Source organism: Patagioenas fasciata, chromosome 1 (assembly GCF_037038585.1).
Source record: "Patagioenas fasciata isolate bPatFas1 chromosome 1, bPatFas1.hap1, whole genome shotgun sequence".
NCBI lineage: Eukaryota > Metazoa > Chordata > Aves > Columbiformes > Columbidae > Patagioenas > Patagioenas fasciata.
In genome coordinates this window covers 130,006,833-130,034,080 of record NC_092520.1, presented here as the reverse complement: position 1 = coordinate 130,034,080, position 27,248 = coordinate 130,006,833, and the positions used below count along the sequence as shown (strand labels likewise).

At 40.9% G+C, this 27,248-nt stretch overlaps 2 protein-coding genes across 6 annotated transcripts in view; both read right to left on the bottom strand.

Moving 5' to 3' along the window:
- Positions 1-4,196: 4,196 nt before the first annotated feature.
- PARP11 (poly(ADP-ribose) polymerase family member 11) lies at positions 4,197-16,486 on the bottom strand. 3 transcript variants are annotated; one of them, XM_065854573.2, is made up of 8 exons: positions 16,004-16,486; positions 12,397-12,525; positions 12,179-12,299; positions 10,830-10,905; positions 9,521-9,593; positions 9,303-9,433; positions 5,764-5,915; positions 4,197-5,331 (listed from the first exon to the last, which is right to left on the bottom strand). In XM_065854573.2, the coding sequence occupies exons 2-8, from the start codon at positions 12,520-12,522 to the stop codon at positions 5,018-5,020; spliced, it is 993 nt and encodes a 330-aa protein (XP_065710645.1). In that variant the 5' UTR covers positions 12,523-12,525; positions 16,004-16,486; the 3' UTR covers positions 4,197-5,017. The 3 variants fall into 3 exon arrangements, with proteins under 3 accessions (XP_065710645.1, XP_065710636.1, XP_071671171.1); XM_065854564.2 differs by having other exon boundaries at positions 16,336-16,486; XM_071815070.1 differs by lacking the exons at positions 12,397-12,525; positions 16,004-16,486 and adding an exon at positions 11,767-11,923 and having other exon boundaries at positions 12,179-12,287.
- A 6,193-nt stretch (positions 16,487-22,679) lies between these two features.
- TSPAN9 (tetraspanin 9) overlaps positions 22,680-27,248 on the bottom strand; it is a 156,902-nt gene continuing 152,333 nt past the window's right edge. For all 3 annotated transcript variants that reach the window (XM_065849067.2, XM_071815052.1, XM_065849051.2), the window contains one exon: positions 22,680-26,697. In XM_065849067.2, coding sequence (XP_065705139.1) covers positions 26,626-26,697 — 72 coding nt within the window. In that variant the 3' untranslated portion in view covers positions 22,680-26,625. The remainder of the gene's footprint in view (positions 26,698-27,248) is intronic.

Below are 27,248 nucleotides of genomic sequence, written 5' to 3'. Positions count from 1 at the left end.
TAGTTTCTTTAACACTCCACAGTCCAATAAATTATTTTCCTCCCTTCCTTTCTCACTGTTCCTTTTATTAAATCCTACTATTTCTTGTATCAGCTACTTGTAGAAATCTGGACTTGGCTTGTAATAATAACCTTTCTCCCTGTGCCAGCAGAAAGATGGCTATTTTACAGATACCTTCAGAATTCAGATTCATCAGTACAAAAACGGACACCACCAGAAAGCAGAACAGTACACTAAAGGAAGAGTTGAAACTACAGTTGCGCCGTGATTTGGTAAGGTTAAGATTCTGCCATTCGATTTAAGTGAGTTAAGTAATAAACAAACAACCACCACGCAAACAATTGGAAAAGTCACTAAGATCAGTATAGATTATGGTGTCTTGTGTCCATAAGATATTAAAAAAGAAACTTCAGTTTTCTTAACTAAAAAGGTTGGTTTAAACCTCAGAGGAAATAAAAGAACAAAAGAATAAAAGAACATATATTTGTTAGTTTTATAAAATGTTATGGTTTGTAGAATACTGTATAAGAATCAAAAGGAGTCAGTAAGGGAGGAGGAGGGGGGAGAAGTAGGGAAAACACCACAAAAACAATTGTCAAAAGCACTGTATGTGATGAATCACTTATATCTAAGTGGTGCAGCCCAAATTTGCCCTGTGATGAAACACTTAGCAAGTATGACCCAAAAACATGCTAAATCAGAAAGAACCTACATTAGTTATGGTCAAATCACTAGTTAATGGTCAATGGAAAAGGCCACATCAATTGATAACCTCGGGGAGAGGCTGTGATTGTGTCTTTACAGATCAAGGACCACAGTGGTTGCCGGCATGAAATGTGAAACCTGTGTTATCTTCCTGAAAAGACTGCTGCAGCTGCTGCATTTTGGATGCCTGCACAAAGACTAACATGTGTATTACTTTAGCCAACATGACTAGCCAGGACTCCACATGCCTAGCTATGGCATCTCCGGAAAACCCTTTCCACACATGCTTGTTTGGCGTCTTCCTTGATGACTACAGCAGCATCACACGACTGTTTCAAAATAGTGGTCGGTACAAAGGCATTGCAACAAACTGTAACAATACCAACATGGCGCTTTGGATTAATTGCCTCCTGGAAGCAGATATCGAACCACAGGAACTGGAACTGCTGGCATCTATGTCCATGGACGTTGGTATCAACCTGGTTTGTGAAAAGTGTCAGAACAATATACGAGAACATGAATGGACAAACTGCAAAATGTTAATGCTAACCTTGGTGACTACAGAAATGAAACTTGATGGTGTAATGCCTCGCAGAAGAATCCAAAGGGTGTTGTTGATAATGTGGGACAGCGACCCCAACACGTCCTGCATGGTGTACTCTTGATCCGTGGAGACAGAGCCTGGCCAGGAATTCCTTCTGATGCTGTTGGAGGACTGTGTATTTTGGGACTACTAACTCTCTTAATGCCCAATGTATCTATGATAATAGATCACAGAAGAGCAAGACGAGAAAAACACTTCTTGCATGTGTATGAGTCAAAATGTGATGATAATGTAGATTTTTGGGGATCAGGGTTAAGGGTTGTAGGATCTCTTGTACCTGGTGTTGGCACAGCTAAAGCTTTAAATACTTTAGAAAAATTAGGATGCTGGCTAGTTAAGCAATCTAACAGAACTTTTAAGGCTTTAAGTGGACTTTTCTTAGATGTAGATTCTGTAAGACATGCTACACTGTAGAATAGAGCTGAAATAGATTTTTTGTTGTTAGCTCAAGGACATCGGTGTGAAGATTTTGATGGGATTCGTTAAATAAATTGCTTAGTGGTTGGGGGTTTTTAGGATGGTTGCTATCAGTAGTGAAAACGGGACTGATTGTTTTGATGATTGTTGTGATTGTGTTACTAATGTTGCCATGCATGACTTCTCTGCTGCAAAGGGCCCTGCAGCGGACAATGAAGGCAACTTTTTTTAGCACAAAAACAAAAAGGGGGAATTGTGGGGGACTACTGTGGGTCCGTGGATTCCCTGATGGAGGGCATGGGAACAGAAATTAGCCTTGAAGATATGAAGGCCTACCTGTGAAAAAGATGGGAGTAAAGGAGTATCCGGAGATGTTAAGGATGTACCCGTGAGAGAGAAGGGAGTAGAAGAGTAACATTGATGATAGCAAAAATAGCCAATGAGATGTTACTGCTGTAATTTGTAACCAATAGTGAAGAGACACATGAATTGGTAAAACTGTATAAAAATGCACTTGTGGCAATAAATGGCATCTACTACTTTCATCCTGGAAGAACTTGGTCTATGTTGTTTGTCCATCTCAACCACGACAGATTTCTGTGCGGGTGGGGACCTCTGCAAACTCACTCAGCTCAAGGCAACCCTGTTGTTGTACTATTCCATTAAATTACTTATTTCTATGAACTTTGATGCCTGAAAGTTTGCTTTGGGATACTGAAGATCCAGACATTGAAGCGACCTGACACAAGGCTCCTAGAGGGGAGGTGTCCTGGTTTGGTTAAAAACAAGACCAGTTTCTCTTTTAGTGAATTTTCCTTTCAGCTAAGTTCTTCTAAATAACTGTACTTCTCTGAATTTGGCTGCTTGTTTTTGCAGACAGCAGATAACCTAGCAATGGTATGCAAAGTACTGATAAAAATGCATATCCCATAAGTGAGAGGGGCATATTTGCAAGGAGGGGCAAACAGAACAGGTGACTAAAATTCACCAGCTAAGTATTCCATCCCATCCATGTCATACACCCTATAAAAGTGGGAGATCATGAGGGTCTCACTCTCTTCAACTATGGCTGGCAGCTGAAGAGTATCCTGCCTGTCGTCCCTGCAATCCAAGGCTTGCTTTCAGACTCTGCATCTGTGAATCCAGTTCCAGTATGCTGTGGAGTCCAGCACAGGACTTCCGGATGCCTGCCCTGCAGCTGCCAGAGCCAGCTCTGTCGCCGGGCAAATGCTGAGTTGTGCCGGGAAATTCAAGATTGGTTTTGTATATTTTGTATTATTTTCTCTATTTTATTAGTAGCATCAGTAAAGCATTTTTAGCTTTTTTCCCAACCTGCAAATCTCTCTCTCTCTTTTCCTCCTATTTCCCTTTCCTTGGTGGGAAGGGAGTTAACAGGTAGCATCTGCCATAATTTATTGTCACCCTGCATAAAACCTTGACAGATGGTATGCAGGTTGAGATGCAGAGTGATGAAACTTTGAAAATCTAGCCAAGCAATATAAAGAATTGGGTGTGCACATGTAATCTTTTGGCCATGAATACATGTAATCCCTTACCTGTTTTCCCTTACCCTCTATGTCTCTTCGACATTAACCATTGATCAAGTCTGGGACTAGGTTTGGATTCAGTCACACCTAGACTCCTCTCTGAGAAGGAGTTTAGAAAGCAAGGATGTACATACTGAACCTCATGACTCAACAGAAGAGCCTCTCTCTACCATTTCGCACCTCCTGTCCCCATATAAATCAGTTTAAAACAGCTCTCAGCGATTCTGCTTGGCATATTTCCTCCATGCAGTAAGTAATGGAGTGAACCTTGCCATCGAACTCTGTTAAGTCCCGCTTTACTTTAAGTGATCTAAACATTGCTCTGTGGCAAGCAGGACCCAAAATCACTCATCCATGACACAAGCCAGTACAGATCATTTTCTGCCATAATTATATACTATTTCTATAGGGATTTGTTACTGGTCATAGCCAAAGAAGCAGTGGAAGGCTTCCACTTAGACCTTGTAATACTGTCCCTTAGCTCTCCTTAAGTCCCTTAACAAAGAAGAACACCAGGGACACAATTTCATGGCAAATTGTTCAACATTTCAGTACATTTCACCGTAACAGCCCCTTCTTCAGGTTCTTCCTGTATTTAAGTACTTAAGCTTGTTCTTTACCTGAATATTGTCTCTTTTGCTCTTTCTACATGTGAAATACTCTTAACTTGACTATATCAGTTACGAAAACCTGATCTACACAACTGTAATTGAAAGCCTTCTATCTAAGTGTTTAAGAATTAAAGGATGGCATCTTCTGAAATTTTCCTTGTTAGTTTAACCATAGGATTTCCAGTAAAGTTAATCTAAACATTGTCTTCAGTAACAGCAAATACATAAGCACTGAGTGCTTTTTAAACCTTGACCAAGCAAGAATTGTAACAGTATAGCTGCATGAATGTAAGTACATGCACACACATACTATAACAACAGGACAAACATTTTATAGAGTAAGAACTCACAAAGGTGTACAGCACTGGTGATATCCCAACATTGACCTCAACAGTTACATATCAAACAATTAACAACCACAAGTGCTTATGGGTATAATTTCCATCAAAACCAAAGTCCAAATCCTAGTGCAAGAGGTTTGTGATCTTAAAAGTATATGACTAAAGCTTTGCAAGTATATAATTGAATATTACAGTAAAAGGGACCTAAAGTTAAACATAACAGCTTTGGTGAACTTTATAGTTCTTTCATCAGTTTTGTCCAGAAGGATTTTTTTTGGTAGGTTTAGAATCCAAAATAAGAGACCTTCAAACACAAAGCAGTATGTACTACAGAACACAGACATACACACATATTTAGCCAAGCCCCCTGGGGTTCTGTTGTTGTTTTTATGTTCTACAGACAATCTTTCTAAAAAGATTAGCTTCATCATATGCATACTATATTACAGGCATATTTTTACCACATGAATAAATACTTGTAATATATTTTAAAAAATCAGAACATAAATTTTGCCTTTGAAAACTTACCAATGCCCAATGTATTTAAGGCTCCTTCAGCAATTTCAAATTTGTAATAGTCTCTACATTTGAAAAATGGATTAGTAATGTCTACAGATTTTTAAACACAGTCCAACAATCTCTCTTAAATGTTTAATAGCTTCCATCTTCCATAAGCATATGCTAACTTTTCTTTCACCTCTCCTTTCACGCTTCATGTTTTTACACTGTTGTCTTTACAAAAGCGACAAAAGTATCAAAAAGACACAACATTCAGTCCAGTTCCTTTCAAACTTAACAAAACTCTATTAAGTACTCAGGGTAGATTTGGTTGGCATCAAAGATGACAAAGATCTTTGGGTTCCATGTATTATCCACACAGCTGTCATACAAGTTCACAAAACTTCCATCTTTTGAAGGCGGCCTCATGTATTTTGAATCGCCATTGATATAGTCACCAGTTAACACACGAGCAAGAAACATGACTTTATCTGGTCTATGCAGATGAGGCTGCAGATTCACGCCATGAATTTGAAAAGTATCTCCATGCTTCATGTCCTCTTTGCAGAAACGACTGGAATACGATGCATCTCTTGCAAAATAGGTCCCTTCCAAATAAAAAAAAAAAATTTGATGACATTCTTATAATGATGGCTTAACTACTAGAGCATGGATATAGGTAACAGGATGATGAAAGATGCCTCTTCTTTTATGTTCATTAGCAATATAATTCCCCCCCCCCGCCCTCAATCACTGAATTATAGCAACATGATCAAATATTTTTAGCAGGAATGTTTTAGTAGGGAGATTGTCTTGTGATCAACACTGCTTTGTTGTACATCTTCTCCCCACACTCCCTGGTCCTAACAACCAGTTGTGATGGTTACATTCCTTACTGCATACCAACTTTCTTAATTACATTTGATGTAAAAGTAGAGCTACAGTAAACAGCTCCTGGACAAACACAGGGAGTAAGAGAACACTTAACAATGTTGAACTGTTAAGATTACCAAACTCTTGTTTGGAACAAAAATGCTTACCTTTTCCATATACAGCAGCATGCATCCCGTTTATTCTCCAGTCAAAGTTATGAATACATATTGCTTCTACAAATTCATTACTGGTGCCATGAAATAACATTTGCTCATTAATAGTTGGGACACCTCTTTTCTTCTTTAGTTGAGCTTTTTTCCTACAAAGACACAATACAGCATTACAAACATCCATACCATCAAATTAAGTTATTCCTCTGAAAACACTCCAGGGCGGACAGACCTAAAACACTCCATACATTCCACTTCCATGAATGCCTAGATGATTCTAGTTTTTAAACAGATCAGAATTCTTAAGGTAAAGGTTTAGAAATCAAACACTTCCGGATGCTGTACACTATTTACAGAAGTAATCCAAGATTAGGAAAAAAGGTCTTTTATACCAATTTTACCAGCATTGTTCATTTGGCATTAGTTTTAGTGTGGTCATTTTCTGCAGATACATTTTTAAAGGAAAGGCATTTTTCTCTGATTTTGTTCCCTCCATCTACTTAAATAACACGGCAGAAGGGATAACAGAGTTAGTGGATTATGAAGTATCATTATCCAGCTAAACCAGCAAAAATATTAAAAATATTACTTTCATTTTTAGGTAGTATGATAACTTCAACATGACAATTTCATAAAGCTTTTCAGAATTTATGGTTCATATACTTTCCAAAAGAGATAAGCCATCTAGAATTTTGACAGTAACCCCTTATACCTCTATTGTGGTCTCATGGGCAGAAGCCCACAGTACAGCTTCAATTAAAGAACAGATATATTTTTCCATCAGTCTTTTTTTAAGTGACTTTCTGCCCACTGGGTTTTCACTGTGTCTAAATCACTGACTTGTTTATAGTTATGATCCCTCAACTGTCCAGACAAGTTGGAGTGCATCATAGCCTTGTTCTTGTACCTGAATTTTCTTCCTGTAAAAGACACAGTGCATGGGGCACTGTGCTACATACATCAGGCACGTACTTAGGTTTATCAAACTAAGCAATCTGCTTATAACTGGAGTACACACTTGAATTGGGGAAACGTTCTCAGGGTTTACAGTTTAGATGTAGTCTGAGGAAGTCCTATGAACCAGGTCCAGGGAAAGAGACAGGCAGCAAATATTATCATATTGACAGCATAACATTGCAATTATGTATTATTTATAAATAAGCACACTTCACAGAAGTTAAACGCTTACAGTACTTAGCTTGAAAGATATGTTTTATTGTTCAGCTTTTTTTTTTCTCCTCCATTAAGTGCAAACTAAAACACCTGTGTCTTGTCAACTTAATTCTTGTCTGGTTGGTTGGTTTTGTTTGTTTGTTGTCTTTGTGGGTTTTTTATTTGTTTTGTTTTAATACAATCACTTTCCAAATCAGAAGAACGTCAAAAGAATCTCAAGGGCATCCGGGAGGTTTCACTAATCTAATTTGTGACATTTTGTGTCAGAGGCAGAGGTTTCAGGCACTGAAGTTCCACTCTATTAGCCATTCAACAAAACCCAGGAGCCAAGATTCCCTGCATCTGCATGAGGCAACACCTCTGAGCTAAGTGCTAGTAATGCTGCACATCTGAAATTTTTCAATCAGCACCCCTCTATTGTTGGCTGCTGTTCTCTGACAATGTATAAAGACAGCCTTTAGTAACATCTCTTGCAATAGGGGAACAGAACCAATTTATAGAAAAGGTGAATAACCAATTGTCCAACAATGATCTCTAAGAGCCCTTCACTACCTCTGACCAGCTGATTTCCTAAAAACAATTTAAAATAGTCATTAATATGGGAACTACAATAACAGACAAACGTGTTTAGACCACTACAATGATGCAAATAATCATTCGAGCAATGCTCAAATTTAATCACTGACCTTATCAATGAAACAAAACACTTCAAAACCACAAAAGTTTAAGTAGCAATTGCACCTCCTAAGTAGCTGAATATACTGAGCACACTGGGAAGGTGGTTCTGCAGAATGCAAAATGCCACAGACGGACTTTTTGTTGATATGCAACAGAAATCAAGTAGTTCAGCTATTCCAAAAAACATCATCTTAGCACTTTCCACCAGCAGTGACAAGCTAATCCAGCAAAACAAAATTAAGCTGATCCACCACTCAGAAGGCTTGCATACAGCCAGTTCACTCAATAAAGGAGAAACCTAAAGCAAAATCAAATATGCAGAGACATGCTCTTTGTACATATGCAAGCACATAAACTGTTCCAGCAGTGTCACTGACCAAGTGTCGTTTACTACTTGCTGTGATCATCTACAACTCCAAACTGAGATGCATAAACCAAAATATGCTAGACTAAGATTCATCTCCTACTTTCACTGTCCCACATGGCACACAAAAAGAACTTTCACTGAATTTGAAAAGATGAAATACCTACCTCTTTATAATATACTACCAGGCAATAATTTCTTCACCAGTATGTGTAAACCCATCTACTCCAAGGCTGTATTTTACCCTCAACAGCAAAGCAGCTAAGCCTCACTTGCATACACTTATTCTAGCAATTTTCATTGTTACTTGTAGTTTTTGATACAGGAAAGTACAGTGCAGTGGTGGTTCAAAAAGTTTCACAAAGGAGATGAGAACCTTGAAGATGAGGAGTGTAGTGGTCAGCCACTGAAGTTGACAACAACCAGCTGAGAGCAATCATTGAAGCTGATCCTCTTACAACTACACAATAAGTTGTTTGGCATTTGAATGAAATTAGAAAGGTGAAAAAGCTTGATAAGTGGGTGCCTCATGAGTGGATTGAAAATTTAAAAAAATCGTCATTTTGAAGTGTCACCGATGCAACAACAACAAACCATTTCTCAAGTGGACTGTCATGTGCAACGAAAAGTAGATATTCTATGACAACTGGTGATGACCAGGTTGGACCAAGAAGAACCTCCAAAGCACTTCCCAAAGCCAAACTTGCACCAAAAAAAGGTCATGATCACTGGTGGTTTGCTGCCAGTCTGATCCACTACAGCTTTCTGAATCCTGGCAAAACCACTACACTGAGAAGTATGCTCAGCAAATCAATGAGATGCACCAAAAACTGCAGTGCCTGCAGCCAGCATTTTTATGCTACAAGAATAAACTTATTTCTCATTGGTAAAAATCCATTGATCGTAATGGTTGCTACTTTGATTAGCACAGATGTGTTTGAGTCTAGTCATGATGATTTAAAATTCATGGTCCAAAACTGCAACTACTTCTGCACCAAACTAATACAAAAAGCTTATTTTTGTTCTCCTTACTTCACTGTATCATGGGCATCTACCACATGGACACCCCAAGTATCTTTAATGTTTCTGTCTTACCTGTGCTACATCTACACCTAATGCATTTCTATAAGTACTACATTTCTGCACCTGTAGAAGCTATAGTGTTAAAAATAGAATTCTGAATACAGAGGAATGACAAATAAAATTTTTAAAAAATAAAAAGTAACACATTTTCATTAATAATAATAGCAATTTCTGCTGCATGCCTTCAAGATTTGCTCCATTAACAATCCTAAATGTTGGTTTTAGAAAAAAATCTCACCTGCAAAAAAACTCCCACAAGTCTAGATTTTGTATTCTCTTAATTCTTTTAATTCGGTGGCTATCCATTGTTTTTCCAAAGAGACTAGAAACTTCATTATATTCATTTGTTTTCTTTTGCAATGGAATAAGCTGGAAAAAAAGAGGTTAGTACAATTTCAATTCGATGCATTATTTCATTATCCCTTGTTTTTGACCTACTTGCTTATCAACTCTTACCTGATAAGGCTCCTCAGTATTTACATTCTCCCAGTGTGAAGGCATAGGGATAGCCTCATTTTCACAGATGTAACTTCAAACAAGAAGAGGTAAAAACACATCACACCAAAGACATGAGGCATTTTCTTCCATCAAACTCCTGCTTCAAACAATACAGTGTGCAAAAAAAAAAAAAAAAACAAAAAACAAAAAGCCCCAAACTTATACAAAACTACTTAGGGTTTTAATTCAAACCAAGTCTGTTGTCAGCAGGTAAGATTAAAGGCCTTGTTTTGTGTTCAAATAGGTCTTGTTTTGTATTCAAATTCCGGTTTAGCTTATTATAAACAAACCACGGTCGTGAACACTTTTAATACGCCATCTACCCAACAAAAAATGGGAAGATAAATCAGAAAAGAGAGTCAGAAAGGTCTGCAACATCAGGAGAGCAGCACTAATTTAGACATGAGGAAGAATTTTTTTTCTATGAGGGTGCTAAAACACTGGAGCAGGTAGCCCAGAGAGGTGGTAGATGCCGCATCCCTGGAGACATTCAAGACCAGGCAGCACAGGGCTCTGAGCAACGTGATCTAGGTTGAAAGTATAAGCAGATGCAGAACTAAAATTATTTCTAAGAAACGATTTTGGTAAAAAAAATGCACATATTACATAGAGTCACTTTTACCTGTGGTAGTATCACTGCATTGATAAGTTTATTGTTTAGTGAGTAACAGATTTACATCAGCACAGTTTTACATCTAATGACTGATCAAATGCTAAGAAACTTACAATCTGCAGCAATTAGATTCGTAAAACAATCTGGTTGTTATGATGCAATTTCTTGTAAGTTCACATAATTTTAGAGTAAATTGTTAAAACGTACAGGCAAGAAACTATAACTCCATCTTTTTTGCTGTTACAATAATACCTCTAAATAATTTATGAAGTCATTATAACAATGGAACAAACTAGTCAATTTTTTTTCAGCCGCTTCTCCACAGCAATTCTGATTCAACAGGTATTTACAGTATGGGATTCCAATAGCCAATGTTAGGCACACCTTTAACATTCTTGCCAAGGGATATCAGTATTCAGTATGCCTTGCCTCTTCCACTACAAGTTCCTTACTTTCTCAGAAAAAAATATTAAAAAAATAAACTAAAAATTCTTTTGACAGTCTTCTCTTCTGAAACGTATTCCTTCTTCACTTGACTAGCTTTCCCACTCAAATTGTTTGATGCAAACAAAACAAAACACATTTTTGTTTCATTTTACTTAGAAGAATCAGGAATAAAATAAAAGTAAGGAGCCTTTCCTTTCATTTCCTTACCTGAAAGCATTGATAGTAAAGGGAGCTCGCTTTATTGGACGTTGCTTAAGGGTAGTTAGGTTGATTTGTTTCATCACTGAGCATAAAACAAGAGTTAAGATTAAAGTTTCTGGAATTCATCTATAGCATATGAAACACTTAAGTGTCATTTTAAAAAATAACATTAGTACACCAAAAGTCGTTTAACAGGAATTCGTATTTCAACAATTAATAAATTAGCACTTGCGATAAATGTTTCTAAATGCTGGCCTCAGAATAACTGTCATTTATATGAGTTGTCCAAATATGCAAATATTACACAAACAAAACATTTATTGTTAAAATAACCATCTGAGATTCAGCCCCACTAAATCAATTGCAAAACTTCCACTAGCTTTAATATAACTAGGATGACAAAGTATATTACTGTCCTTAATGCAAGACACCAAGACCTACAAACAGAAACATAGCATTTGCATTTAGTGCAAAACAAATTTTTTTTAAGCAGACATTTCAACACAAGTAAACGTAAAGTTCCCTCTATTGTTAGATACTACTTTACTCCTAGTAACATTGCTGTTTTACCAAGTCTCCACTTTCTGTATTTCAAATACTATTATTTTCTTTGATTTGGGAGAGGCTCCTATTTAAGCATATAGCTTAAATTTGATCAGAAAATAAACAACCTATGGAGGGAGAAGCTAAAAAAAAAAAAAAAACCACCACACAAACCAAAAAAACCCATGTAGTCATTAGAACATACCTATGAACAAAGGACAGATTAATTGATTCATTTATAATTAACTACAAACATTAGAATCTTGTAATATTCTGTAAATTTAAGAGCATGGCATGAGATCTTCACAATCTACTAGAAAATCCTTTTGCCTATCTCCTCCATATTCTTACAATAGAATTGGCTTCAACTACCTGATGAATTATAAAATTACTTTGATACCAGTTATTTTGCAGGAAGTTTTGCAGAAAGCTTCCTTCATATCAATATTTCTTATGTAGACTCTGAATGGAAGAGGTTTTTCAAGCCCACAAGGAGTTGCATGTTGAAGAAAAAAGGTTCAAACTTCCCAGTCCCATAGGTGCCTGCTACGTACCACCTACAGGTGAGGTAAGCAGTGGTAACATGATGGAGCACTACTAAACGAGACACGCTAATTTATTAATAAACTACACTAGAAAATGCAACAGGGCAGTTGCTTCTAAAAACTCCTGTGTACTTTCCAGTAAAAAATACACTTCCAATCACAAGTTTCTGCACTAGATACGAGGACAATAACTTGCTGAATGAACAAATGAATTCATACATCTGGTACATTATATTATTTAAATTTACTCTGTGAAAAGATACGTACCTGAAAAGTCTAGCACGTAGTTAAATTTTGCAGTAGTAAAAGAAACAGAACCATGTGGGTTTGTTCGAAAGCTCTTTTCAATATCTTCACTGCTAACAGAGCAGTGACTGTTTGAATCAGCCTTCAAAATAAATGAAAAAGCATATTTAGACAAATCCGCAATAGGTAGTTTGATGTATGGAATCCATCATAGCTAATATAACTCCATAAGTATTTACCTGGAACATATGCCATTTACCACACTCAGCCAAATAAAACCAGCCCCACTGGGTATCAGAGGTATCCATCTCTTCAACTGAACTTTCCATCTTCGGAAAAAAATCTTCTGATGTAGTTTGAGGCATTTCCTGAAACATTCACATGCATACACAAAAAAAGTTTTGATACTATTTGCAAAAATGCATTATTTGATAAACCAATAAAAAAGCAAAATAAAGTGAATTTACAATACCCCTGGCATGTGGAAGGCAGGTTTGTTTTCTCTTTTTCAAAAAAAAATTCTTAATTTGCTACTCATCCAGTTCAACATTTTCAAAACTCTTGCAAGTGTCTGTATACGTGCCAGTAAAGGCAAGAGCTATAGGCTTTATGAGATCAAAGAAAGGGGCTAAATTCCATACTCACAGTCATATGAGCAGGGCCATTCATATATACAACAGGCTTTAAGTTACACATCAGGAATGATGTGTTGGGGTTAAATCTGATATCTACTAGGTACTCCCCAACAGTGAACAAGTCAGACTGGATATCAGAAGTTGTTAGGAAAACAAAACAAAACAAAAGAAGAAAACAAATAATATAATTATTTAACTATGCAAGTCCACAGTGCATTATTCCTCAACACTGCATGATGGTCTGTTTCTTCCCTAATTGATGGAAGAAACAGGACAGAGTAGAGGTCTACAAACTCATGACAAAACTGAACATGGAATAAAGAATTACATTTTCTTTCAACATAAGAAGGAAACACCTATCAAAGGTTGCACATGTCAAGTTCGAAACAAGTGAAACTTCTTCATAGAATAGATGGCAATCTATGGAATTCTTTTAATGGTATGCTGTGGATGCTGCAAATTTATGGAAGTTTAAAAAGCAGCTAGACTAGAACAGTCCCTGCCAGATTTCAGCCCTCCTTTGTTCAATAAAATCCTGAAAACTCTGAAAGTATTTGACTCTACTTGCATATATCTCCTAACATGCAAGTTGGCCTGTCACATGCCCCTGCAAACAAGAATTCTAAGATGGTTGGGGGAATCTTCCAGAGAAAGAAGCTTGCCCTACTCACAGAAAAGGTCAGCAACTCATTCACTCTAACTGCTTAACTAAGACTGGCACCCTTCTCAACAATTTTCTCAACTTTTGCTTCCAGGAAGTACAACAAAAGCCTCCAGCTCAAGTAAGTAAAACAATGCCCAGTTAAGATCCTAGATGCTTCAAATGGAGACCTGAAGAAGGCAAATACTGGAGCCTGGAAGTAGGCATCAGCTGGCCAGTGCTACTGGAGCAGGAGTTGAGAACAGAAAGCACTTCTTCTAGCACTATCCTTCCCCTTTATTTTTCCCAAGCTAGCCCTCTGAGGTTGTTTGAAAACAATCCCAGAAATCTCTTTGTCGTATAACTAGACATCGTGTGCTTATCATAAAAAGCTCCAAATGGCTACAAAAATCTAGATGCTTAGAAAACAGGAGAATCAGAAGTGGACCTCCATAGTATCTCTAAATTGCAGAATACGAGTGCAAACCTACTTTAGTACAAACTCAAGCCCACAAAGCTAAGTACATGGATAGCTGCCTCAAGTTCAAGCAGAACTACACTACATGCACACCAGCTGCATGGAAAAGAGAAAGAGAAAACTGTTCTTTCTTTCAGAAGGTATCTGCCAACAGCTCTTCTGTTCCTCACAGCAATACAAAAATCACAGAGCCTACATTCACTTTGTATTAAAGCACAACTGGCCAACATACTTTGATTATAATTTTCCACCTTCAACTTGATTCTACCCCTCAGATGAGTATTTGGTTATGTTCTCTCCTACAGAGAGCGGTAATCTACAATTTTTAAAGCTAAGAGGAAAGCAATTCAGGTCTTTTGGGTAATGTTTAGTTTCCTCATGTTCCCACTAAAATGGCCAGACCTCACCTCCATCGCAGTGTTTGTTCAGGGCCTCAAATCTCATCATTCAAATCAGTAATACCTTTTGAACAAGTCACAAACAGAGAAGGCATGTTCATCGGTGCCTCGTCAACACATTTATACTCCTCTGGGGCTAACACAGCCTCTGGAATAAGTAATTTTCTAAGGGGACAGTTATTCCCATATCTTTGAAATATGTTACATTCAATCCATATGTATTACCCTAGTCACAAAGCCTAGGGTAAGCAGGTAGATTCCAAGATACTTAGAATGACAGAAAGGCACGAACACATAAAGCTGTAAGAACAAGAGAGCAGTTCTCAAAGGTGACACAAATCTGAAATACTTGAAGGAAATCAGTCAACTTACTGATGAATTTAAAAATCAGACCTACACCATTTTAAAGAGCAAGTAGATTTTTGTCCAAACACACTGAATGCATGCACAGTGAGCAGAAAAATCTCAGTGGGCTTTTCTGAATGACAGGATGTCAACTATCAAGATGCAGTAAGGAGAATTTTATTAGAAACACTGTTGCTAACAGAAGACCTCTCGACTCCTATTATTAGCACTGTTTCTACTGGTCCAGGAGTTACTAGAACAGCTCAAAATCACTCTGACAGCAAAAACTATCATCCTAATAGAATGAATGCTCATTGTGTGTTGTGGTGTGACTGAATGGCTTTACTACTACTGGTAACGCATTGCCTCATTTCTCCAAAAGTATCTTTAAGTGTGAATGATAAACATGCTTTACAATGTGTAGAATCAGAGAATGGTTTGGGCTGGAAGGGACCTCTGATGATCATCTAGTCCAGTCCACCTGCTAAAGCAGGTTCACCTAGAACAGATCACACGGGAATGTGTCCAGAAGGGCTGTGAATGTCTCCAGAGAAGGAGACTCCACAACCTCTCTGGGTAGCCCGCTCCAGTGCTCTGTCACCTTCAAACCAAATAAGTTTCTCATCATGCTTAGACGGAACGTCCTATGCTGCAGCCCATGCCTGTTGCCCCTCATCCTATAACTGGGCATCACTGAAAAGAGTCTGGTCTCATCCTCTTGACACCCACCCACAGCTGTGTAGCACTGATACAATACTCTCTCAGCCTTCTCTTCTCCAGGTTGAAAAGACCCAGCTCTCTCAGCTCTTCCTAAGAAAGATGCTCCAGACTCCTAATCATCTTTGTAGCCCTCTGTTGGACTCCCTCCAGTAGTTCCTTGTCCTTAAACTGGTAATTGTCTAGTCCAATCCACCCTGCCATGGGCAGAAACATCTTTCATTAGACGAGGTTTCTCAAAGCCCCATTCAACCCAACTTTGATCACTTCCAACAATGAGGCACTGACAGCTTCTCTGGACAGTCATCCTCATGGTAAAAAACACAGAACTATCCTGATGGGCTATTCTGTCTGATTTCTTGTACTGCCTGCTTCCACTTTGCAGATTGTGCTTCATTCCCAAAGACCCTTTTGCCTATAAATATCAACTTTGTATAGTTCCCTGTTGCGAACATTAGCAGTGCTAAGGGCCTCCCTGGCTCTTCCTTAGAGAGCAAGGTACCTGAGCAGGAGACTTGGCTGAGGTAAGACTGCAGGGCTAGGGAGGGCAAGTGAGAAGGAAGAAGACCATTAGCACTAGTACAGGACACAATGTGAAATGACAATACCCTAGACAGCTGCATCACCACTTACCCCCTTTGCGCTTCAGGGGACCACTGCTGGAGTCACCCTCTTTACCGACCCCCTCCAGAGCTGATTCCATCAGAGCTCAAGGACACGGCAGGGTGGTCGATCTAAGCACAGCACCAGTACCTCTCCATCCGAGTCGGAGGCTTCCCCAAAGACGGTGGCCTACGCCCCCACCCTCTTCCCCAACCTGGCAGAGCGCTCGCCAGCGGCTGTGGGGTGGGAGTGAGGGGTGGGGCGAAGCGGCCTGCGGGGCGCGCGTAGTACGGAGACGGTCTGAGGAGAAGAAAGATAAAAGAAGCGGCCGTTTTCCCCGTTCCCCTCCAGCCCGCACTCACCGCATCGGCCGCCCACCCCGGGCTCGCTCCCCACATGCTGCCCAGAGAGAAGGGGGGGTGGGGGGCAGGAGCAGTGGCACGCAGGCCGCGCCGCTCGGCGCGTCACTACCCGGCCTCCGGCCACTTCCGTTATCGGTGGAAGAGGAAAGGGGCGGGGCAACAGCTGTTACAGCTCGCGCTCGATAGGTTCGTCACACAGAGGGGCGAGGCCTGGTGTACAAATGCGCGGCGGGGTGAGCGGGGACAGGCTGCGGTGTGTGTCGCTCTGCAGGCGAGCGGGGGTCCCTCACAGTGGGTGTGACCTGCCGCGCCCCCCGCCCCCACGGGCACCTGGCGGCCTCCGGGCCGTGGTGTTGCAGCGGTTATCGCCTGTCAGTCGTACGGGCTCCGCATACAGGCTCCGTCAGTTTTTCCGGTGCTGTGCGGTGTGTGGGTAGCATTTTGGAAGTGAGATGCTCCGGTGCAGCACCCCTCACTGCTCCATACCACACAACTTCGTTTATTTTAGTTCTTCCGATTGCTGGCTGTCCTCCTGGATAGCAATGGGCCTCTCCCAAGGAATTTTTACAGTCCACAATTTCCCTGTGAAATATGCATATACAGAATAATAGAATGATTTTGGTTGGAAGAGACCCTCAAGATCATCAAATCCAACTGTTAACCCAACACTGGCAATAAACCATGTCCCTGAGAACCTCATCTATGTGTAGGAAACAATTATTTTGCAAATATAATAGGATCAGGCAGGTTCTCTCAGCAAAGCAATTTTTTCAATAACGATATTGCAACACCAGGTGTTCTACCTAAAGGTAAGCACACATAATAGGGCAAAAAGCCCCTGCTTATATCCCCCCAAAATCCTGGCCGCAATTTCCCTCACCTGTTCCCCATTGGTTGGGTACCTCAGGGTTTACAGACTACCCGATGAGTGCCTCAGTTTCCATACAAAACCCTCCCCTTATCAATCTATTTAAGATACGGATTCCTGGTACTTTGGCTATCCTTCCCCCTAAACTAACTTGTAAATACAGATATTGGTATGCATACAGGTATCAGTATAATGTAAAACAGACACTCTGTTTTACATTAAGGATTCATAGTCCGATGTCTCTCGGTCCTTCCCCCTGCTGGGGTGAGGCACCAGGTCCTCAATTATGTAAAAACAACAGTTCTTCATTAAACGTTCCATCTTTCAAACACCTCCAGGGATGGTGACTGCTCTACCAGTCAACCACTATCCAAGGTCAGAAGCAGCAATGAAACAAAGTCTCCCAAAACTCAGAGCAGTGCTTCTCAAAGGGCCTTCTCCATGAACCAGTTTAAAAACACAGAGGAAATCAAAATAAAATCAATCAAACAAAACAAACAAACAACCCCCCCCAAAACCAACCAACAGCAACAACAACCAAAACACACCTCAGGCTGGAGTTGCTCATTTCCATAAGGTCACCCCTGCTAGTCACTGTCCTGCACTCTGTGGACGTTTTTTTGGTCACCAGCTGCCTGGACAAGATAGTCTGCAAGCGAGCAGACCCCAGGTACACACAGGAACTTCTTTACTTGCCTGTGGCTTTACCCTCACCTGTGACACTGAGCAAGGCCTAAACACAGTTCATTTCCCTTAGGCCAGGGGTGATCAGTGCAAGGAAGCCTGGATATGCCTTCATGAATGTCAGCAATTCACTGGTGAATGGAAGAGCTTGTGAAACAAATAGAAATATATACAGCTAGCATTTGCTAGGATGCTCTCAGTGCCATTTTGTAATAATCTTATTGGGATTTTGTATCTACAGTCTGCATTTATGTCAGCATACAAGTGAACCTTGACAGAAAAAAAGTGCAGCAGCTCCCAGAGCACTTTGGGCCAGAGCGACCATTGGTAACCCTGCAGCAAAAGGCGGTCTTCTCCCTCATCAAGCAGGGCTATGGAGGCTAAATGGTGTCAGGTAAAGCATTTTTGTAAGGGGTTTGTGGCCACTTTGGACGTGCTTGAAATCTTAACCTGATCCTCAATCTGGGACTAGGACTAGCTGTCCCCTTCACATCAGCAGGCTGGCAACCAGCTTTGAACATCACAGAATCACACAGAGAATGGCTGGGGTTGGAGGGGACCTCTGGTGATCATCTAGTCCAACCCATCTGCTAAAGCAGGTTCACATAGAGTAGATTGCACAGGAATGTGTCCAGGTGGGTTTTGAATGTCTCCAGAGAAGGAGACTCCACGATCTCTCTGGGCAGCCTGTTCCAGTGCTCTGGCACCCTCAGAGAAGTTTCTCCTCATATTCAGATGGAATGTCCTGTTTCAGTCTGTGCCCATTGCCCCTTGCCATTGCCTTTGTGAAATGAACTGTTGCAGGAATTGCCTTCGTGTCAGAGGAAAGTGTATCAGCAAGGAGCATTGCAGCAGTGACTCAGGGGAGGAATAAGACCAGCTCCAGACTCCTGTGCTTACCCTCTTTGACACTGTTGAGGCCAAACCTGTGAGCCCAGTTGTTCCTGCAGCCATACAAGGATGAGCAGCATTGCAAACCTGCTTCATGTCACACACTGCCACCACGTTTCTGTAAAGGAAAACTCACAGAGTTCAGCTGCTGATGTGTCCTCTGCCTGCAGTTCATGAGCCAAATTAGCTCTCAGCTGTAGGAATTGCAAAAGTCCCACAGCAATTCTCCACACAGCAGGACTATACAAATATATCAGAGAGAATCAGAGATCAGAGGGAGCTTCCCAGGAGCTCCTCACCTTCCTGCAATGACACCTCTTGCTGTGTCTTGATGACTCTCCCCTGTCCCATGCTGAATCCCATGGCCTAGGTCTAAGACCAAACATGACCTTTTCTTTCAATCCTAACAAGAGTTTTGTGTCACTATGTTGTTTTAGCACATGGGTATGCAGTTGGAATGAAACAATGATGGGAATATGGGAACAATAGTGTCCAATGACCTGTCATGGATGAGTCAGGCATGAATATGAAGCCAAGGACCACAAGTCAAATCAGTTTTGCAGGGATCACAGCAGCTCAGCTGTGCCAATGGGACCCTCTTGTGTTGGAGCCCAGGCTCTGGCCCTCTTTGCAGCATATAATACTCTAATAATGTTCCAGATTTGTTCACAGAAACACAAGACTGAAGCATTTTAGTGCAAGGCTTCATTTTTGCCTGATTCTGTGTTGCATACGCGATTTTCATTAGAAGCAGGAAAGTCACATTGTGTATCAAACTTGCAAAACCCCTTGGTCAGTTCATCTGAGTTGGCTGAGCTTCAGGCACCTGAGCTAAAAGCACCTAGTCAGCATTGGTCCTAACTTCATGCCTCTTTTAATCATTGAGAAGAAGTGAATGGCCTCCTAGTCATGGTGTGGCTCTGAAATTGCAGCTGACTCCCAGTCCAGGAGCAGCACAGACAGATTTTGTCATGGGCTTTCCAGTCTTCCCATGGCTTGGCTCACAGATGCTCATCTGGATGTGAAGCATGATCCCTTAGAGCAACTCAGGCCAGTAGTCCTACTTGCAAACCTGTTGACATCTGAAAGTGTGCTGTTACAGTTGATCCTGGTGGTTTTGTTGTGACCCTCTCCACCTCTCTCATGGCTGGGACCTTTGCCGTTTTTGATTCCTGGCTAAATGTATTCCTTGATAGCTTTGTCCAGGAATTTGAATTGCTCTGCTCTCACCCTTGAGCTCAATCTTAGATGTATTTCTGGAGAACAGTCCTCATCCTTCTACACTAAAATACACAGTTTCTTTCAGGTCTCTCTGCATCGTGAGGAAGATCGCTGGATTAGGGAAAGAAGCACAAGTGTCTTCCCACAGTCTCATGTAGCAGAGATGGTGATGGATACAGCATCACAGAAAAGCTTTCTGTTCCCTGAGCATTGCTGACCTTACTTGTGTAAGGTCTGCTCTTAGGCCTTAGGTCCCGAACTTGGTGGCAAAATTGGGCAATGATGTGGAGCATTACCACAGTAGAACAAGACTATGCTGGGGACCAAAAGCCAAGCGGGACAAACACAAGTCTGTTGGTCCACTGGAAATGTGGCCAAATGTGCTGAGTGAGCTGACCAAAGTCAGTGCACGGGTGCTCTCATCTTTGAGAGGTCACAGTGAGCAGGGGAGGTTCCCGATAATTTGAAGAGGCATATGGCACCTGCTCCCACCCTCACCATCTCCCCCAAAAGGCAAGAAAGAGCCCCCAGAGAACCACAGGCTAGTCAGCCTAATCTCTGCCCCTGGGAAGATCGCAGAGCAAATCCACACAAAAACTACTTCCAGTTGTATGAAGGACAGGAAACTGATGCGGAAAAGACAGCATAGGTTTACCGAGGACAAATTATGCCCAGCCAACCTGACAGCTTTCTACAGTGAGACAACTATTCACTTGAATGAGCAGAGAGCCACAAGTGCTGTTCACCTGGACTTCAGCAAGCTCTTTGCCACAGTTTGCCGTAGTAACCATGTAGCCAAATGGTTGAGATATGGTTTGGATAAGTGGAAGATAAGGTGGGTGAATAACTGCCTGGGACTAGTGAGCTTAAAGGGTTGTGATCAGCTGTTCAAACTAAGTGGCAGCAAGTTTACTCTTTTCATTTCTTGGGGATTGACACTGGGGCCAATACTGTTCAGTATCTGGGTTTTTTTTAAAGACTGCATCTTAAGCAACATAGTTATGCCCTGCCACAGGCTCCTTCTGCTCTCCTCTCAATGCCAAGCTCCTCCCCATTGGTCTCTCTCACTCAGCTACTCTGCATGCTTTCAGAGGCTATTTGAGACTTTTCTTCACCGCCCAAAGCATACTCTGCATGTAGTGGTGTTCTTCTAGTCTGTCTCCTACTTTCATGTCCCTCCAATGGTACCATGTGTTCTCCTTGAACTGTTCTAACATCGTTCTTTGTCTCTGAGAGGCTACTATCTGCTCTCCCAGCATTCTTTCAGTCTTTCCGCCATATTTTGTTATCTTTCACATTTGCAGGCTTTATGCTATTTTCTTACCTTCTCTGAGACTATTTTGTCTTCGAATTTCTTTCAGGCTCTCTTCTAGTCTTTTCAACTCTGCAAGGCTTCTCTGTTCTCTGGAACTCTCAAACCTTGCACTTTTTTTCTTTAGACTCTCCAAAGCTGCTGTGGCTGCCCTTCAGGCTTTTGCTCTGTTCCTTGCTCTCAGCTGAGGTGACTTTGGAGTGCTTTCAGTCTTTCTGCTGTTCCCCTGTTCCCCTCCTGGCCTCTTCTCTTCCCCCACCCCTGCCAATTTTCTTAACTTAAACTGGAGTTTCTGAGTCTGTTTCAGTCTCTCTTTAAGGTATGTGGCATCTCAGCAGCTACCCTTCCTTCTCCTGGGATTTTTTTCAGCCTCCCTGCTTGATTCTTCCCTTCTCCAAGGCTATTATCTGTTGTTCTTTTAACCTCTCTCCTTTTCTTAGCAGCTGCAGGCATACTCTCCTACTGCTCTTTCAGAATCTTTCCTGCTTTCTTGTTATCATCAAGGTGTTCACCATGGTTCTTTCAGGCTTCCTGCTAGTTTCTTTTCCTCTTTGAGGCTAGTCTGTGTTCTCTTTGTCGTTTACAGATTTTGGATCAATTTTCCCTTCTTTGGGCACTTTCAAGATTTCTGCCTGTTTTTTTGTTTGTGTGGTTTTTTTTTTTTTTTTACTTCTCTGAGACTACCATTGGTACTGAGTACTCTGGAGCTCCTTTAATATCTCTGATAGTTTCTTGTATCACTGAGCGTCTTCGGTATTCTCTGGGAGATCCTTTGCCTTGTCTGTTTCTTTCTTGGCCTCTCTGACACTGCTACGTTTTGTTTTCCTGGGCACTTACAAGCTTTCTTCCCTTCCCTGAAGCTACTTTATGTTCTCTTAATCTCTTTCAGACTCTCTGTTGCTTGGCTCCACTATTTCATCTGGGCATCTTTGAGATCATCATCTATTTTCCTGGTATTTGGAAGTCTATGCTGTTATCTTTCTCTATCTCAGTGTTCAATCAATTGTGACGGGTTCTCTGAGATTTCTCAGGGTCCTCTGTACGTCTTTCAAGCTCTCTACTACTTTGACATCCCCTTGACTATTCTGTATTTTCTGGGACATTTGAAACTTTCTTGTATTACAAGGCTCTCAAAACTAATTTGCTGTTCTTTGGGGATCTTTCAGACCTATTTCTGTTTCAGTATTGTTTTGAAGGAGGATGTGAAAGGATGGGGCAGGAGGGGAATATTTTCAGACAAGCAACAGCTGCAAGAGCTCTAGACTTCAACTGCAGTGGAGCAAGAATAATCACATTTTGGAATTTTTTGTCCCCTTTTTGTCTTGGTAGTACTTGGGGTTAGGAGAGAAACAAGCTCAGAGAGGCACCTTTAAAAAAATCCTTTATTTTTATATCATCCTAGTAAAAATCTTTCATATAAAGGTGAAAGTAGGTATTGCATAGAAGAAACACTGGTGCAAACATCATTTGGTGGGAATGGCAATTTTTTTCTTAGTGTCTACTTTCTACTGCACAACAGATGGCTAATATCTCCAGGTTTCCCCATGACAGCTAGAGGATGAAGCTGCTCATGTCTATGGAAAGAAGTTAGATGAGAATTTTGTGTGCCCTATTTCATGTGGCTCTCAAGAACCATCTGCTGGGAAAATGGCTTTTCCCCCTTGCTTTTTCTATGCCTGACCAATACATTGCTCAATAAAGATCACAAGGGTCAGTTCAGCCACCCTCTGCTTGCAGCCTTCCTGTCTGTGAGTTTGTATTTCATGCATATAAATGGAGGGGTGGACACAGGATAGGAGAGTTGGCCTAATGTGACCATAGTCCAGGAACTCAATCCATGACATGTACAAGGCATCTTCTGCCATCTTGGAGACATTTATGCCATTGTTTTTATCATCTCACATGCTACTTAGCTATGGGCACTTATCTTGAGGGCCCTCCACCTAGGCTTCCTATAGCTAACAACCTTTTTACCACCAGGAGGGAACAGAATTTACTGCTATCACTTGAACAGCTTACAAGTAGAGGTTCTTTGAGCAGTTCTACTATGTTTCTGCTTAAGTTGTGCTGCAGCTTCCAAGCATGGACAGTGAGAGAGCAGGTTTGCTACAATCTGAAGGAACACTCAGAGAAACAGCACTTTCACACCCTTCAACTGTGCTTTCATGAATTAGAGATACAGAGAGGTATGTATTTATACAAATCAATATTTGTGTATGTTACAGATACTTTTACTCAGTATCAGTTTTTATTTTAAAACATGCTAAAGACTTATAGATAAATAGCCAGAGTGACACTTGGGGAAAACACACAGACAGCCACCCACCAGTGTAAGCAAAAAAAGTGCATACATACATGAGCCAAAGCTCCCTTTGATCAGTTTACAGGACAGGCAGTGTCCTCTGACAAACTGATTGATGCAGCCCCACACTTTCCAGGTCTGTTTTTTATTGCCTGGAAAATGGCATTACTTTTCTGCTCCTTTTGGGATGTTTGTCATCACCTCCCATCAGAGAGTCAGCTAGAGACACAAATCAGCCCTGCTTTGACCCCTTCCAGTAGGCGGCTTCATATAGATGAATACATGAAGCTCATGTAACTATCTCGCTTAATACTGTGCTTAAAATGCCAAAAGTAGTCATTAAAAAAAAAGATTTCAGGATCTATCCTGCTAGATCATGAAATGGAATGAAGCAGTCTAGAAAAATAAGTTTGGATGGAAGGTGAAGTAGCTGAGTTTGCAACTATGCATTTCATCTCTGAGTTACTAATAAACATTATTTCCTTATTTCTTTCACTAATATATTTTACCATGTTCTGTACAAAAACTGACTGCAGATTAAAATTTAAAATGTGGCAGGTACCACTGTGCGATCCAAAAGGACAGAGATTATGCTCCTGCTCAGCCTGAACCCTGCTTACTCTTTTTGAATGCCAGAGAAAGCTAGAGGAAGCTAAGCATACCTGCCCAAAGGGAGAATGCAGTGGAGCCATCAGATTAAAATCGTCCTGTCTTTTCTTGCAAAAATGGGAACGCATCTTAGCAACTTCAGATACAGTCTTACATGTAGCAGCAAATAACACTGGGCATCAGAGCCCCTTCTTCAACATGGAACATCCATCTCCAGTGGGGCTCACATGCTCCTGGTCCCAATTTTTGTTAGAAATGGAAGTAAAACTGGATTCAGTTTCTGTGCTTTCCCTCTGCTTCCTCCCTGACTTTTTCAAAGGCAATCCAAGTGAAAGAGCTGAACCCATATGGCATTGTCTGCTCCAGTGGGAAACAAGAGCCCTGTAAAACTTTGGGCATTGTACTCATATGGGCAAGGGTCATGCTCTAAGAATCTCCTTCTTCAATGCAATACCCAAATTCATCTCTGTCTCTCACACGTTCACAGTCCTTCCTGTCACACTGATTTCATAGGAACTCAAAAAAGTGACACATGGGCCACACAAAACACTGTCGCTGCCAGATGTACAGGTGCATGCAGGACCTACTAGGAGATAAACAGGGGGCTAAAAACTCCCAGATATGAAGTGGCTCAACAGCTATGTCAGCTCACAAGATAGGCTGAAGGATACAATGAAAATGGTATATTTAAAAGTTTAAAGTATAAATATTCAGACTGGACATTAAGAGAATTTTGTTTACCAGAGGAGTAGTTCAGCATGGCATGGCACTGAAAGGCACAAAATGTGCATCCTCCACAGTTTCTGAAACTCAGCCAATAATGTCACAGTAAACCCCATCTCACATAGATGACAGTCCCCCTTTGAGACGGACATTGGATGAGGTAACCTCTGAAGGTCACTTCTGACTGCTACTAGTACAAAAAGCAGCGTTTATTTCAGAGCTGAGTTGAGCACTGACTGGCGTTAAATCAGAACATCCTCCAACATCTAAGCCTTTCCTTCTTCCTTCACAAATCAGCAAAAACCTGCAACAAAGAGCAAATGGGGACTGCTTGTAATGAAGCACCATTCAAACTAGAAAAATACATGTTCAAGTTTTCTAACAGGAATGTTGGTAAAAATATGCATTGCAATGAACTCTGAACTACCCCACTGGATGAACTTACTTGGCAATCCGTCAGCAAAAACCAATTCTGTACTGAAGGTGACACAACACACGCTGCCTATAAGTGCTGTTTTGGAAATTGCCCCTTTCCTGCATCATTTGGTCACCTTTAATCAAACCTCCTTTTCCAGCTCAGGGAGATGGCTGTCATCCGCCTGAGGAAACCCCTTCAATGAAAGGCATGACATGACAATATTGCCATCAAATTGCCATCCCCTTTCCTAATACCTGGCAACATGCTATGCCTTGGACAGACTTTTTGAAACACAACACAATCTGTGAAGTCTGCTTCAAATGGCCAGTATGTCAGAATGCAATTTCCTTTGTGCCACGGAGCAGTAACTTGCTTAATCAGTACTTTTAGCTTTCAAAGTAGCATGACATCAAAGCAGCCAGGCACTGCTTCGGGTGAGTAAAGTCACTGGAAATTAGCCTCACAAGAGTAGGAAGCTCATCATATGGTCCGATAGGATGGCATTGTATTCCATCTGAGGCAAGAGCTTCTGATTTGAAAGGGACCACCTTTGTTACAGAAAGGGCATCAAGGCCCTGATAAAGGTAGATGATGCCTCCCCATGGACTTGAGAAAAGTTATGCCCTTATTTGTCCGCACCAACTGTCAACTTTGAAAAACATGTCCTCTGGAGATCGCACAGTGGTTCCCAAATTAATGTACAACAAATGTGTAAAACCAAAACCAGTAAGAAGTTATAAGTCAGGCAACTAAATGCTAAGCTATATTCATAATAATAATTATAATATTAAAAAAGTATACACTGTAAGGTACAAGAAGCTGCAAAGCAGCTCAAATTCAGTTAGAGTGGCTTTTCTGAATCTTCCAGTAAATTGGACACGAGAGTTGAAAACTTAATGGAAGACTTAAGAATTCTCCCTTGAAGTTGAACACACATAATTTTTGCACATATAACATGGATTAGTAGAGCAAAACTTTTTCCTAAGTTAAGAAACATTCTTAAAGCAGAGCTATGATTTTGTGTAGAAAATCCATTTGTTTGGTGGGTTTCCCCCCTCTTTGGCAAATAAATGGCAAACATGAAACAGACAAAAAACCGAGTCAAATAAGTTGTGATAAAAACTGGACAAGTAACAACAAAGTAGATCAGTCAACGGGACGGATTCCTTCAGCAGAGCTAGGCTTGATACTCTTTGCGATCATTCCTTTTGTTCATTTTTATGAAGAGACAGAAGGGTTGATGTGGTAGTATTTCAGAGGCTTTAGGCATCATATTTTTTGCCAGTCCTGTGAATCTGCTGGAAGAGTGTCATGGAGAAGGCCATGCCAAGAATCTGAAGGAAAACAAACAATAAGGGCTTCAGTACAGGGAGGCTGCCCAAACTCCACTGCTGACCTGTGTTCATGGTCCAGCTGTAGTTTTAGACATCATCCTACACTAGCCATATTTCTCAAGCTTCAACACTGATCAGGAAACTTGCATGTACATTGTTTAGGCACACAGTGATGTTCAGAGGCAGCTCTGTCAGAGCACAGATGGAGGCAAAAAGCTCTCAGGGCTTTTTGTCATACGTGCAACAGTTTTTCAGAATCAATATGTATGAGTCACTCTTCCGTTTTACCCAACAACTTGTGCATGTTTAGCCAGATGACTGTGACTGAAACATCAGATTCAGGTATTCTCCTGCAAAAGTACAGCAATGATACAGGAACTCCAAATCTTAATAGATTATGACGATACCTCTGCACTTCTTCTGTAAAACACATCAACCTACTCAGGTCAGTGGTCATGATTCGAATAATTTTGGCAAGTTCTAGAACTTGTTTCAAGAATTTGAAAAAATGGTTCCCTAGGGGACAGGGTAACAAATGGCTAAACGTGGGA

Excerpts from the sequence above, each read along its gene's own strand:
- PARP11 (XM_065854564.2), bottom strand. The coding sequence starts at position 16,371 with ATGTGGGGAGCGAGCCCGGGGTGGGCGGCCGATGCG. Across the intron at positions 12,526-16,335 it reads CGGGGTGGGCGGCCGATGCG|GAAATGCCTCAAACTACATC; the intron begins GTGAGTGCGGGC and ends TGAATGTTTCAG. Across the intron at positions 9,594-10,829 it reads TTTACTATCAATGCTTTCAG|TTACATCTGTGAAAATGAGG; the intron begins GTAAGGAAATGA and ends TCTTGTTTGAAG.